The sequence below is a fragment of the Salvelinus alpinus genome, chromosome 14, assembly GCF_045679555.1.
Source record: "Salvelinus alpinus chromosome 14, SLU_Salpinus.1, whole genome shotgun sequence".
NCBI lineage: Eukaryota > Metazoa > Chordata > Actinopteri > Salmoniformes > Salmonidae > Salvelinus > Salvelinus alpinus.
In genome coordinates, this window is record NC_092099.1 from 40,812,705 (window position 1) to 40,827,667 (window position 14,963).

At 42.9% G+C, this 14,963-nt stretch overlaps 1 protein-coding gene across 1 annotated transcript in view; it reads right to left on the reverse strand.

Annotated features, from left to right (window-relative positions):
- Window positions 1-1,697: 1,697 nt before the first annotated feature.
- Window positions 1,698-14,963, reverse strand: part of LOC139538917 (ras-related protein Ral-B-like) — a 49,424-nt gene continuing 36,158 nt past the window's right edge. Inside the window, exons 2-5 of the mRNA XM_071341489.1 lie at window positions 4,705-4,927; window positions 4,138-4,346; window positions 3,712-3,889; window positions 1,698-3,537 (exon numbers count right to left, since the gene is read on the reverse strand). Coding sequence (XP_071197590.1) covers window positions 3,412-3,537; window positions 3,712-3,889; window positions 4,138-4,346; window positions 4,705-4,818 — 627 coding nt within the window. The 5' untranslated portion in view covers window positions 4,819-4,927 and the 3' untranslated portion in view covers window positions 1,698-3,411. The remainder of the gene's footprint in view (window positions 3,538-3,711; window positions 3,890-4,137; window positions 4,347-4,704; window positions 4,928-14,963) is intronic.

The following is a 14,963-nucleotide window of genomic DNA, read 5'->3' on the forward strand; positions in this document are numbered from 1 at the left end:
CAGACGTGGTCGTGTCGACAGAGAATCCAAGCCGGATGGCGATGGCGAAAGAGAGGTTGTGAATTGTAGAATTGTGTTTGCTAACTGGTGCTAGCTTCGTGGCAGTGGCGCTAGCTGCGCTAGCTGCAAGCTAGCTGTGAGGATCAGAAGTAGTGGCTCAGGGATTACGGCAGGAATCCGGCGTTGTTGTCGAGAGACAGTCCGATGCTGGTAAATTGGTGAGTAATATCCAGGCTAATAACAGGGCTGGTGTCTGTGCAGAAGGTAAAAGCTGCTAGCAGCGGCAAAAAATGGCTAAATTAGCTTGTAGCTGATTTAGACCAGTTGTGATGGATTGGCAGGGCTCTGTGTCGGCAAAAAAAGGTCCAGTCCAATTGGCAAAAGAGGTATTGTAGCCCAAGAATTCGCTGGTAGACCTCTTCGGCTAGCCGGCAGATGGGCCTAGCTCGAGGCTAGCTCAAGGCTAACTGGTGCTTGCTTCGGGACAGAGGTGTTAGCCAATAGTAGCCACTCGGTTGCAGCTAGCTAGCTGTGATGATACGGTGTAATTGTCCAGAGCTTGCGTCAGGAATCCGGTGATGTGGTAGAGAAAAAGCAGTCCTATATGCTCTGGGTTGATATCGCGCTTGCAGACTGGCAGGTATTGGCCCGAGCTGAAGCTGGCTGTGTCGAGTTAAGGGTGAAGACCGCAGCAGTGGCTAACTGACTACTAGCTAGTAGCTAGTTATCTGGCTAGCTTCTGATTGGGGTTACGGTTCTAAAGTATAAAAAATAGCAGGTCCGTACCACATTGGGTGAGGCGGAATGTAGGAATGTATATTCAGTTCCTAGATGGAAAGTGAAATTAAAATATATACGAAATGTATACGAAAAATACGAGGACTATTTACACGGGACAAGACAAGACAAACACACGTCCGACTGCTACGCCATCTTGGGTAACACTGGGCAGGCCTCTTGCTAGCTGTCACTCAAATGCGAGAGGCTGAAGCTCATTGGCTCAAGCTTGTTGGCTTCCCCGTGGGGGGAAATGTAGGGAAAATGGCACGACACAGCTTTAAGAAAACAGTCACTTTCAAACTAAGGATTTCATGGCTAATTGAGGTACAACAGTAATTCTACTCATAAATTAAACAAGTATGAACTACACATTGACACGTCCAGCCCAAAGTGGGAGGTTAAAAAAATTACTTTCTTAGTCACCAAAGTACCGGAGCATGCCAGGGCTCTCTGGCCCCCGTTCGTGGAGCGCTAACCTCCTGTAGGTTTTCAATCCAACCCCAGGTGTAACTAACCAGATTCAGTTTATCAACCAGCTAATTATTCAAATCAGGTTTGCTAGATTAGCCCTGTTTTTTTTGCACCATCATAACACGTGACATGTATCCATCGAAATAACAGCAAATTACCAGCTAAGGACACCCACCGTATGGTATTTTTGCTTCCCTGGTCCATGACGACATGATGCAAACCATTACTTTACTTACACTAGGAGGGTAACTGTAGGCTACTGCACATGCATGCAATCAGAAACACAGTTGAGAGGTTTATCAAGTACTGGAATACTAGTATGCATTTCCAAATATACATTAAAAAAAAGTACATCAAAAGGAAATATTGTCTACTCCCATTTGGTTAAATCAAATACATTTTACACACTGTATTGGCAATTTTACTTTAAGAGGACCACACCAATATTACAAAGAAAAAAGCATTTATTTGGCAACATTTTGAAGTCTTTTTTTTGTTCAGAAGACAGTGAAAAACCTAGCAATAGTAGACTAGCTTTAAAACAACAGAAGAGGACACACATTTTTATAAAAGAGCAGAACAGTTAGGACAGTTGTTGAAAATATTACTTTACTGTTGTAGGGTAGAACAGAGTGACTGATCCAACAATAACAGCAAACAAACTGTGTCCCTCACCAGAGTGGCGTTCATTAGGGCACAATGTTTTTCAGCAACAACAAAAAAGTCCCTTCCTGTTTGTCAATTTTCTTCCATTTTGTGCCAAATAACATGACCCAGGTTTCATTCACACGTACACAAAGGAACCAGAAGTATCAACTGTAGTCTGATGCACATACATTCACTCAGTTAATTAACAAACATTATTTATATAGAGAGGAGTGATTAGTTGGTAGGCGATATCATGTTATCCTTGTGTTGATGGCACAAACTGCTTTAGCATTCTCTAGCTTGGGAACTCTGAACAGTTATTTTTTTAAGGTATTGGCAACAATGTAGTGCACTTTCTACAAAAAAAGCATTTGAATAAAACCCCAAATAAGTTAAAATATTAATACCCCAAAGCTGAAGGTGACTGGCTGATAGTTATGGTGCCAACTCTTATGGTGCCAACTGACCCATATCTAAAGGACTAATGGATGTGGCGGCAGTTCCATTTTTAGTTCCTGTATTTACCAAGGAATGCCAGCAGGGGGCTCCAGAAACACTGCCTGTCCTTTACCACAGGACCTCTGGTTAGTAAACTCTTACAACTTCACACTTCAACATCCATCCTACTTAGACCAGGGCCAGGAGTTTTTCCTGACAATGTAAACTGACTGGCCCTAATAATATCACATGTGCTTCGAATCATAAGACGATGAGCCTTCTTGATTGACAATTGCTTTATCCTATTGTAGAGGAAACAATGACACGTTCAGTCCTAGTCCCTCTTACTAACTAGTAAATATACTTTTTTTGTTCATTAACAAACAAAGCTTAGTCTGATGTCCATACCACATAAACAGACATCAGTGAAAAGCATTGAATAGAGTTTCGCTACATTTCTGTCCTTGACTGAACCTATCCCCATTCACATTCTAGATTAAAATCCCCATGCACGTTCTAGACTAAAATAAATGGCATGACCATATGTTGATCATAAAGGACAGATATATTGAGATAGACAGAACAAGATCCAAGCAGACTGAAGTTAGTGTTTGGGGCAGTTTGGTAATTGGGTTGTCATCAGGGGAGAGGTCAAGCATTGCAGTCCAAGTCGCAGAACAGTGGTCACCTTCCATTAAAAACAATAAACAGTCAGAATATCTATCAAAGCTTAAGTTTTAGATGCAAAAACAGTGGTTGAGAATGTGGTAAACACCTGGTTTGGGAAAAAAAATCCATTTCACTTCAAGTAAACTGAAATGCCAAATTCCAATTTTCTGTATTGAAAAGCAATGAGCAAAATTGCAATTGGAATATTAGTTAACTTCTGGAATTGACAGTTTAAATAGAACTGACCCCAAACCTGCTAAACAACACTAATATGGCCAGATTCAATACTAACAGACACATATTTCAACTCAACGTGAGGATGGATGCTCTGTGATTCTGATCAAGTTGGTTCCTCAGCGTAACGATAAATTGTGGTGTTTTGTGTTGTAAAGGTCCATGTTGCGTTCAGAGTAAACAGCATCGCTCTTTGAAACTCTTCTTGTTCTTATTCTTGTGCTTCCCCTTGCCGTTTTTGTCCTTGTTTTCCGACATCTTCTTTCCCCGCACCTCCCGCATCAGGTCAAAGAATACCTTGAGAATGAAAAGGAACCATGTTACCACACACATTTACCTGAACAGACAATTACTCAAGTGATAGTCCACCACTATTTCTGAATCACTTGACCACCTTGAAAATTACATATAGAAGAGAATTGTCTGCAATATGTAATTATAAACACACCCATACACACACAGTGACTGTACCTTGTCGACGTTGGCTCGCGTCTTGGCTGATGTCTCCACGTACTGCACCCCCCACTCCTCTGCCTTGGCTCGGGCCTCGTCTACAGACACCTGTCTGCGGTCCTCCAAGTCAGACTTGTTCCCCACCACCAACAGAGGAATCTTATCCTCTTCCGCTTTCACACGCAGGATCTGCTCCCTAGAAAACACATTATAAAGACTTATTAGGATTGTAGATCCACAAACAAGCATTTAAGGTACACAGGTCCTAGATGCATGTACCTCTTCTTGCAAGTAGGAAATCATAGAAACACAGGCAAACACACACACACTAATCACAGCTTGGGTCTTCTATCGTTACTGTCATCATTGTGACTCTCCAATCTGACTCACCGCCATATGACTGTCATCACTGCCATACATGCTAACTAATGAAGGATCACCAACCTGAACTCTGCAGTGGCTGTGAAAGACTCGTGTTCTGTGATGGAGAAGACTAGCAGGAAGCCCTCTCCACTCCTGAAGTAGTTGTCTCTGATAGCAGCATAGTCCTCCTGTCCAGCCGTGTCCAGGATATCGATCTGGACCTCCTCTCCATCCAGCACTACCTTCTTCCTGTAGCTGTCTGCCTTGGTGGGCTCGTAGTCCTCTACGAACTAGGAGGAGGAAACCACAGAACCGTCAGAATGTCTCCAGCAGACAAGACTACGTTAGGCAGATAGTATGTAGCTGTCTGCCTTGGTGTCTCCACAAACTGGACAGAGGACCAAGACGAACACCTCAACCACACAGTCATTGTGTCACAGTACTTAACGGGAAACAGTTGAACTTTGGGTAATGTGAATTTTTATTTAATTCTTGTCAAGTTAGATAACAGGGTTCAACACAATGTAACAATGATGTATGACAGACTAGCAAACATGGAATGCTCAGTTTGTGTGAGCATGAACAGTGTCAATACTGCTGTAGCTATGCAATGAGTTGAGCTAAGTGTGTGTGTGCGCATGTTCTCACCTCGTCGTACATGAACTGCAGTGTGAGTGCAGACTTGCCCACACCACCACTGCCCACCATGATGACCTTGTGCAGGGCCAGAGAACTCTGGGTCTTATTCTTACTGGCAGCCATCGCTGGTCTCTGTCTCACACACACACACCGTCACATACACACACACCGTCACACACACACACACACACACACACACCGTCACTATGCTCAAAACACTCACTGACACCACCTGTGGACACAGAGGGCACACCAGTTAGACAGTGAGTAAAACACAAACAAACAATACTGATATTACACACAGTACTACAAACAAGCCCCAGTCAACAGTCTACAAGGCTTGGGCGGTATATTGTATATACCGTATACTGTGGTATCTGGAAAAAGACACAGGATGGTTTTTCAATACCATCAAAACTATTTCTCTGAAGTTCTCTGAAAATGACATTCGGTAGCTACTGGCTATGCTCGTATAACTATATAAACTGGATTTGCCTGTCTTTGCAATTTTGTTTATTTTCGCTTTTGCTCGTTAGCATTTGTGATTTCGCTATTAGTTTGTTCTAATTGTGTTAGCATTCTGGTAATCTAGGCCCAATGGGCATTTCTTGCCTTTTTAGCACCCCCTTGTATGCTATGCTGGTAATACTGTAAATCCCGGGATGAAAGACGGTATGATGATATGAAAATCTGTATGATGATATGAAGCCATCATGCCTACTACTGTTGGGTGTCATTTTGAAATACGATAAATCCCTCTTAAGGACAGCCTAACTCATAGAAAACCTCAGAAAGAGACAGACACCTTTAGGGCAGGGCAATAGCTTTGCATACACAGAACACTGTGCAGTTGCTGTCAGGTGACTTTTAGTGCCAAGAGACATTATGTCAAACTAGTTCAGTGGGTGAAATTATAATATGCTCTGGCCAACTGATATCCCTTGACAAGGCTGTTTAATAACATATCGTCTGCCATATATATTAACAATCATGGCCTTTGAGCTTCAGTGAGAACAGTTTCAGAAATTCTTATAGCAGTGTCAAACTGGGAGTTATCAATAGAAAGAGTCATGGAAATAGTTGATTAAACTTTTTTTTTTAGGCAACTCTCCTACACACATTGACCAAGCACAAGTGAAGTAATCTCCAAATGTTTCAACAACTACTCTCATACAGAGTCATACCCTCATACAGCATCATAGCCCCACCCCCCCAACAACACATTGTCTCAGCTCCCCCGCCCTCCTCCCCCAGCAAGGGCGTCATGTGGGTAGGCAACAACAACAAAAAGTATACAAAAAAAATTCCAATCACGATTTAAGATTCAATGGCTGTTTACCGTATTGGCTGACTTTAGGACCATGCGGAGCATTGCTGCCAGCCTGTGCCCCTTTTCTGTCACTTTTAGAGGGCAGAGACAGTTCCATTTGATTTACTGGTTTAGAGGTTTAGGCAGTGTGCCAATTGCTTTGAATTTGATGTCAGCATTTGAACTAGCCAGGGGTTAATTTAACTGGGAAGTGGGGAGCCCTCCTTTTTGGTGACCATTCAAAACCAAACGCTGTTTAATTTGCTATTAAAATATAGGTTGTGATAGCTGTGAGCCTAATTGTTATTTTAATTTATTCACCCAATGAGCTACTGCAACCTAAGCCTATTGGTATGAAAATAAACTGAACAACTTGCTATTTAGAACATTTCCCCAAAATACATGTCTTGTTTTTGGCTTCAAAGACAATAACAATTTTAGGCTATAACAAATGTGCATTCCCATGCAGTGACAGAATGATAATTGAGAATGCAAACAATGAATGATTACCTAACTTTTTTTAACTTCTTGCTGTAGGCCTACGTCATCATCCCTACATGTACAGTGGCAAGAAAAGTATGTGAACCCTTTGGAAGTACATACAGCCCCAACAGATCCACAGATGATGCAATCTCTATTGCACTCCACACTGTCCTTTCCCACCTTGACAAAAGGAACACCTATGTGAGAATGCTATTCATTGACTACAGATCAGTGTTCAACACCATAGTGCCCTCAATGCCCATCAATAAGCTAAGGACCCTGGGACTAAACACCTCCCTCTGCAACTGGATCCTGGACTTCCTGAGGGGCCGCCCCCAGGTGGTAAGGGTAGGTAACAACACATCCGCCACGCTGATCCTCAACACAGGGGCCCCCAGGGGTACGTGCTCAGTCCCCTCCTGTACTTCCTGTTCACTCATGAATGCACGGCCAGGCACGACTCCAACACCATCAATACATTTGCCGTTGACACAACAGTAGTAGGCCTGATCACCGACAACGAAGAGACAGCCTATAGGGAGGTGGTCAGACACCTGAACGTGTGGAGCCAGAACAACAACCTCTCCCTCAACCTGATCAAGACAAAGGAGATGATTGTGGACTACAGGAAATGGAGGACCGAGCACGCCCCCATTCTCATCGACGGGGCTGCAGTGGAGCAGGTTGAGAGCTTCAAGTTCCTTTCGTGTCCACATCACCAACAAACTAACATGGTCCAAGCACACCAAGACAGTCGTGAAGAGGGCACAACAAAACCTATTCCACCTCAAGAGACTGAAAAGATTTGGCATGGGTCCTGAGATCCTCAAAAGGTTCTACAGCTGCACCATTGAGAGCATCCTGACTGGTTGCATCACTGCCTGGTATGGCAACTGCTCGGCATCCGACTGCAAGGCACTACAGAGGGTAGTGCGTACGGCCCAGTACATCACTGGGGCCAAGCTTCTTGCCATCCAGGACCTCTATACCAGGCGGTGTCAGAGGAAGGCCCTAAAATTGACAGACTCCAGCCACCCTAGTCATGGACTGTTCTCTCTGCTACCTCACGGCAAGCGGTACCGGAGTGCCAAGTCTAGGTCCAAGAGGCTTCTAAACAGCTTCTACCCCCAAGCCATAAGACTCCTGAACATCTAGTCAACTGGCTACCCAGACTATTTGCAGTGCCCCCCCTCACCCCCTCTTTAAACAACTGCTACTCTCTGTTGTCATCTATGCATAGTCACTTTAATAACTCTACCTACATGTACATACTTCCTCAACTAACTAGTGTCCCCGCACATTGACTCTGTATCGGTACCCCCCTGTATATAGTCTCGCTATTGTTATTTTACTGCTGCTCTTTAATTACTTTTAGTTACTTTTATTTTTTTGAAACTGCATTGTTGGTTAGGGGCTCGTAAGTAAGTATGGTCTACACCTGTTGTATTCGGCGCATGTGACTAATACAATTTTATTTGATTTCTGCATAAATTGGTCATCAAATCTGATCTGCAGTCACAACAAGAGACAGTTTGCTTAACTTCACTAGGGTAGGGGGCAGCATTCGGAATTTTGGATGAAATGCATGCCCAAATTAAACTGCCTGCTTCTCGGGCCCAGAAGATATGATATGCATATAACCGGTAGATTTGGATAGAAAACACTCTAAAGTTTCCACAACTGTTAAAATAGTTTCTGTGAGTATAACAGAACTGATTTGGCAGGCGAAAACCTGAGGAAAATCCATTCAGGAAGTAGTTTTTATTTTTATTTTGTAGTTTTATATTCAATGCCATTACAGTATCCATTGACTTAGGACTCAAATTGCAGTTTCTATGCCTTCCACTAGATGTCAACAGTCTTTAGAAATTGTTTCAGGCTTGTATTCTGAAAAATGAAGAAGTAAGAGCAGTCGGAATGAGTGGACCCTAAAGCGTCACAGAGCTTTTTCATGCGCGAGACCGAGTGCCTTTCTTGTTTACCTTTTAAATTGATGACGTTATTGTCCGGTTGAAATATTATCGATTATTTAGGCTAAAAACAACCTGAGGCTTGAATATAAACATCATTTGACATGTTTCTATGAACTTTACGGATACAATTTGGATTTTTTCTTCCTGTTCTTCCTGTTTTGACTGCGTTTTAGCCTGTGGATTACTGAAGAAACGAGTGAGGTTTTTGGATAGAAAGAGACTTTATCGAACAAAAGGAACATTTATTGAGTAAATGAATGTCTGCTGAGTGCAACCATATGAAGATCATCAAAGGTAAGGGATGAATTTTATCTCTATTTCTGACATGTATAACTGTTCTACTTGGCTGGCTACTGTTTGTAATGATTTTTTGTTGTTGAAGAGGTGTGACGAGGTGTGACGCTACCGTCTCACGTGCCCAAGAGAGGTTAAACTAATAACACACATTATTGTATTTTTCTTGTCTATATTGAATACATCATTTAAACATTCACAGTGTAGGTTGGAAAAAGTATGTGAACCCCTAGGCTAATGACTTCTCCAAAAGCTAATTGGAGTCAGGAGTCAGCTAACCTGGAGTTTAATCAATGAGACGAGATTGGAGATGTTGGTTAGAGCTGCCTTGCCCTATAGAAAACATTCACAGAATTTGAGTTTGCTATTCACAAGAAGCATTGCCTGATGTGAACCATGCCTAGAACAAAAAAGATCTCAGAAGACCTAAGATAAAGAATTGTTGACTTGCATAAAGCTGGAAAGGGTTACAAAAGTATCTCTAAAAGCCTTGATGCTCATCAGTCCACAGCAAGACAAATTGTCTGAAAATTGAGAAAGTTCAGCACTGTTGCTACTCTCCCTAGGAGTGGCCGTCCTGCAATTATGGCTGCAAGAGCACAGCGCAGAATGCTCAATGAGGTTAAGAAGAATTCTAGAGTGTCAGCTAAAGACTTACAGAAATCTCTGGAACATGCTAACATCTCTGTTGACGAGTCTACGATATGTAAAACACTAAACAAGAATGGTGTTCATGGGAGGACACCATGGAAAAAGCCACTGCTGTCTAAAAAAAACATTGCTGCACGTCTGAAGTTTGCAAAAGTGCACCTGGATGTTCCACAGTGCAACTGGCAAAATATTCTGTGGACAGATGAAACTACAGTTGAGTTGTTTGGAAGGAACACACAACACTGTGGAACATGTGGAGAGAAAAAGGCACAATACGCCAACATCAAAACCTCATCCCAACTGTAAAGTATGGTGGAGGGAGCATCATGGTTTGGGGCTGCTTTGCTGCCTCAAGTCCTGGACAGCTTGCTATCATCGATGGAAAAATTTATTCCCAGGTTTATCAAGACATTTTGCAGGAGAATGTTAGGCGATCTGTACGCCAATTGAAGCGCAACAGGACAACGACCCCAAACACAGAAGTAAATCAACAACAGAATGGCTTCAACAGAAGAAATGCCTCCCTAAGTGGCCCAGTCAGAGTCCTGACCTCAACCCGATTGAGATGCTGTGGCATGACCTCAAGAGAGCAGTTCACACCAGACATCCCAAGAATATCGCTGAACTGAAACAGTTTTGTAAAGAGGTATGGTCCAAAATTCCTCCTGACTGTCGTGCAGGTCTGATCCGCAACTACAGAAAACATTTGTTTGAGGTTATTGTTGCCAAAGGAGGGTCAACCAGTTATAAATCCAAGGTTTCACATACTTTTCCTACCTTGCACTGTGAATGTTTACACGGTGTGTTCAATAAAGACATGACAACGTATAATTGTTTGTGTGTTATTAGTTTAAGCAGACTGTGTTTGTCTATTGTTGTGACTTAGATGAAGATCAGATTTTATGACTAATTTATGCAGAATTCCAGGTATTTCAAAGGGTTCACATACTTTTTCTTGCCACTGTAGTATACCTGCCTCTGGTATAATGCATTTCCACCTCTTAGTCTCGCTTGTCCATCTTCCTGAATTAAAATGAGATATTCTAACAGATCAATCTTGCTGGCAAAATGTCATTAAACATAATTTAGCTATAGTGTGGATGTAGGGCTTTTTTGTATATAGTGAGCGCCCAGATGCTGTGTAGGTAACACAATACTATCAGAAAGAGACAAACTGCCTCTGCGTTGGCTACTATGTTGCAATATTAATATTCTCGGAGTGGTCTTGTTGATACAAATGTTTCAATATTCTCTGAGCCGCCTTGTTCCTTTATACAATGTTTCAATATTCTCATAATGTTTCCCTTTTCTAGTGAATAATGCAGACAGGAAAATACAAAAATGAACTGGGAGCACACATTATAATGAAATTCTCTGAATGCAGAACAACAATTTTGGTGGGAAGCGCACGAGACAATTACACTTGTCATAGTACACTGTATGCACCGTTCCACAAGGGTGACTTCATATAGCAGGGGGTCTGCAACTTACAATTGATCCTACCATTTCTAAAGATGTGTGCAGTCAGGATTTTCATATGAAACATTGTAGGCTACTCAACTGTGCCCAGAAAATGTCTAATTGCCCACAAACTGAATAGCCTAATTCTTGCTGGGTACTAGACAGAGACACTGTCCATTCAGCCACACCCCACGGAGCTCCACTATGCCTACCTGTACCGAGGCGCTGTCCATTCTGCGGTACTGAATCACGGGTGCGGCCTTAATGTGTAGATTTGTCTTCATTCCTTGGTCGAGTTTGTTTGTCTTGTCGTTGTCAATTGTAGGCCTTAGTCATTCCTTTTGATGTATGCCTTATTTCAATGCATGTGTAGGATTTATCTGGCATAGTTTGCATTTGCAGTCAGCTGTTTTATGCTCTGGTTACTTTTACATTGACGTCGGTATTTGATGTCGGCCTTGATAGCGAGTATTATGCATCTATTTCATGTTGCATTGTATGCACTGTTCCACAAGTTCCTCTGTATGACGAGGTTGAGTAGTACATTGTACACACCATTCCACAGACCTTTAAACCTAATATACTGTAAACCTAATACTACTGTGATACTCTCTGGGGGACCTTTTTTGGTTGTGTTTTTGCTGTTCTCCAAATAGCATTTTAGAGCAAAACAAACACAGCACCCCCACCCCAAACTACTTCCAGCGGCTATGTACAGAGTCACTGTAATGATGATAAATTGGATCTGGAAAATTAACTGCAACCTGTAACATACTGTAACAACTCCCTTCACACTGTTGTGAAGGCCTTGTCAAGGAAGGGACCAAGCCCTGTCCTTCCTGCTTCTGTGTAGCATAGCCTACTGAGACACATCTTTCTCTCTCCACTCTACCCCTCCCTCCCTCCAGGCATGGCCACAGCCAAGCGTAGCTGGTTACCATGACAACCCTCACCCCACCCCAGTACAGGTAATGTCTTGTTGACACATGCACATAACATAAATGGTTGTAGCATCTGTCGACCGACTGTGTGATGCAAGACTAAGGAACTTTGTTCCAGTACGCTGATTTTGTCACTGATCATTTCAAGGGGACATTTAGCCCATTGACTTGTCCCAAACTGGCAGAAATGTTTCCGTTTAGAGGGGTGGAGACTTCACTAGTCTCATTAGTACATTTTCTAACACATCTTCCCGAAGAATTTAATCGAACATCTGACACAATTATGCAAAACATTTTGTTCTGGGTATACAGGTAAACACATGAACTGTAACTGCTGTAAAATTGATGCCCGGTTTACATTGTGACGCATTTCATTAGGCCGTACATCATCACAAATTCTTGCCCCGCTACTGAACGAACAAGTGTAGTGTTTGTAAAACAAGATGGAGGTGAGCCCATGTCTCGTCAGAGATCGCATTTATATTGGGAGATTGCAAAATACAACCTTTTTATTCAAGACATGATATATAATAGATTGTTTCAGGTGATATTAAAACATGTTTTGTTTATTTTTCCTCCACTTTTTTCTCTAACTTTAAAGCAAGTCCCGCTAGCTACCTAAAAGCTAGCCTAGGTTGAAGATACCACTGTAGCTAACGACCTATATCTAATAATTATCATCAAAAACAAACATCACGGCCTCCTGAGTGGCGCAGAGGTCTAAGGCAATGCAGTGCTTGAAGCGTCACTACAGCCCTGGGTTCGATCCCAGGCTGTGTAACAGCCAGCCATGACCGGGAGAACAGTGAGACAGCGCACAATTGGCCCAGTGTCGTCCAGGTTAGGGGAAGGTTTGGCCGGCCTGGATGTCCTTGTCCCATCGCGCTCTAGCGACTCCTTGTTGCGGGCCGGGCGCCTGCAAACTGGCTTCGGTCGCCAGTTGTACGGTGTTTCCTGTGACACATTGGTACGGCTGGCTTCCGGGTTAAGTGAACAGTGTATCAAGAAGCCGCGCAGCTTGGCAGGGTCGTGTTTCGGAGGACGCATGGCTCTCAACCTTAGCCTCTCCCGAGTCCGTACAGGAGTTGCAGCGATGGGTAAAGACTTTAACTACCAATTGGATATTAGGGAGAAAACAAGTGAGGCAACAGTTATAATGTAATTGGCTTAACAACCAAAGTGTATTATTTAATACTACTATTAATATAGTACTCACTTGTAGCAATGGGTAATTGTTAACAAGTTGCTAGCTATCCCATTAAGCCTTCACCGAAAACCACATTTACATCTTCTTCTGTGGTTTGGTAACTTCCTGTTCTTCGACAGACTCTGGCTGGACTGAAGACAACGTAAAAATTTTTGGGGAAATATATGGAGTCCGTCTCGCAACGGATCCTTCAAACGCAAGGGGGCATTGCAATTCCACTCGGTTGTGGACGTCCCCATTTGAAATGCATGACATCCGGCGCAACGTAATTGAGTGCTTATGGGTAATGTGCAGGCTTGACATGACACTTTGCTACTACAGCTTGGTTTCTGAGTAAAGGCTCACACACATCGCACTGAATGTGGATCTAGCGTTCTTCTGCCGATTGTTCAGCGCTCTGTGTTTTAGGGACCACCCACTGCAGACTTGTTGGCTGACTGCCAAACATGATTCCACATCATGAAATCGGTGCCCACTCGGTTCGCAAATTACGTTCAGAGGTGCTAAGTACTCTCGGCCAGCAAATGCTACTGGTGTGTCTGAGCCCTAAAGACAGACATTTCCATTCAAAAACTGAGCACACTACCCGCACATGACAGACAGACAGAAGAAAAGAACAACAGGAATCAATTCATCATACAGTCAGCACACAGAGATAAGAAACAACTGTCCCTGTTAAGGCAGAGCAGTAAGCCAGTCTTAAGTCTATTTCCAAAGCCTCTGCATGTCACCCGACCCACTTTGTCATATCTTTACCCCTCCCCATCCCCCCTCTCTTCTCTGTCCTGCCTCGGGGGATTTCAGTCACATCTTTCGCAGCTTCATGTGAATGTCTCAAGCAAACATGTCAGCGCAACATAAACAAACACAAACACTATTTCACTAAACTGTGCATATTACTGTTTGACTAGCTGCCAGTCAAACGAATGGGATTCGGGATAGAGAATTTTAAATCCAAATGGTGAAAATGACACAAAACAAATGTTTCATTACTGTTGCGTATATTGATTAACATGCATCTGTTTTCATGCACACTTGGCCACAGTTAAATTATAACTTATCTACAGCAGAAAACGAATAACTCCATTAGGTTAGTTGATTATTACCAAAGTGATACATGAGAAACACTGACACACACAAGCTCCATAATAAATTGATTAGAGCAGATGTATTGCTGTGGGGCATCACAGTCAGCTACGGGCTACGGTCAGCTGGGCCTAGGCTATACTGCTGGGACATGTAGGCCTAATGTCAAGGTAAAACTCCACTGACTCGGGGGCTAGGGCAGAAGTAGAGTTCTTTTCAAATCAAATTTTATTTGACTGGTTGGGGTATGTACGTACAGCCACTGTTGGGACGACGTCATCAATGCACTTATTGATGATGCCAGTGACTGATGTATTGTACTCCTCAATGCCATCGGAAGAATCCCGGAACATATTCCAGTCTGTGCTAGTAAAATAGTCCTGTAACTAAGCATCTGTGTCATCTGACCGTGTCACTGGTGTTTCCTTCTTGATTTTTTTGTATTACTTTAAGCAGGAATCAGCAGGATAGAATTATGGTCAGATTTGCCAAATGGAGAGCTTTGTACACGTCTCTGTGTGTGGAGTAAAGGTGGTCTAGAGTTTTTTCCCCCTCTGGTTGCACATTTAACATGCTGGTAGAAATTTGGTAAAACGGATGAGTTTCCCTGCATTAAAGTCCCCGGCCACTATGAGCGCCGCCTCTGGATGAGCGTTTTCCTGTTTGCTTATAGCCGTATACAGCTTATTGAGTGCGGTCTTAGTGCCAGCATCGGTTTGTGGTGGTAAATAGACAGCTACGAAGAATATAGATAACTTGCTTGGTAAATAGTGTGGTCTACAGCTTATCATGAGATACTCTACCTCAGGCGAGCAAAACCTTAAGACTTCCTGACTATTAGATTTCATGCACCAGCTGTTTAC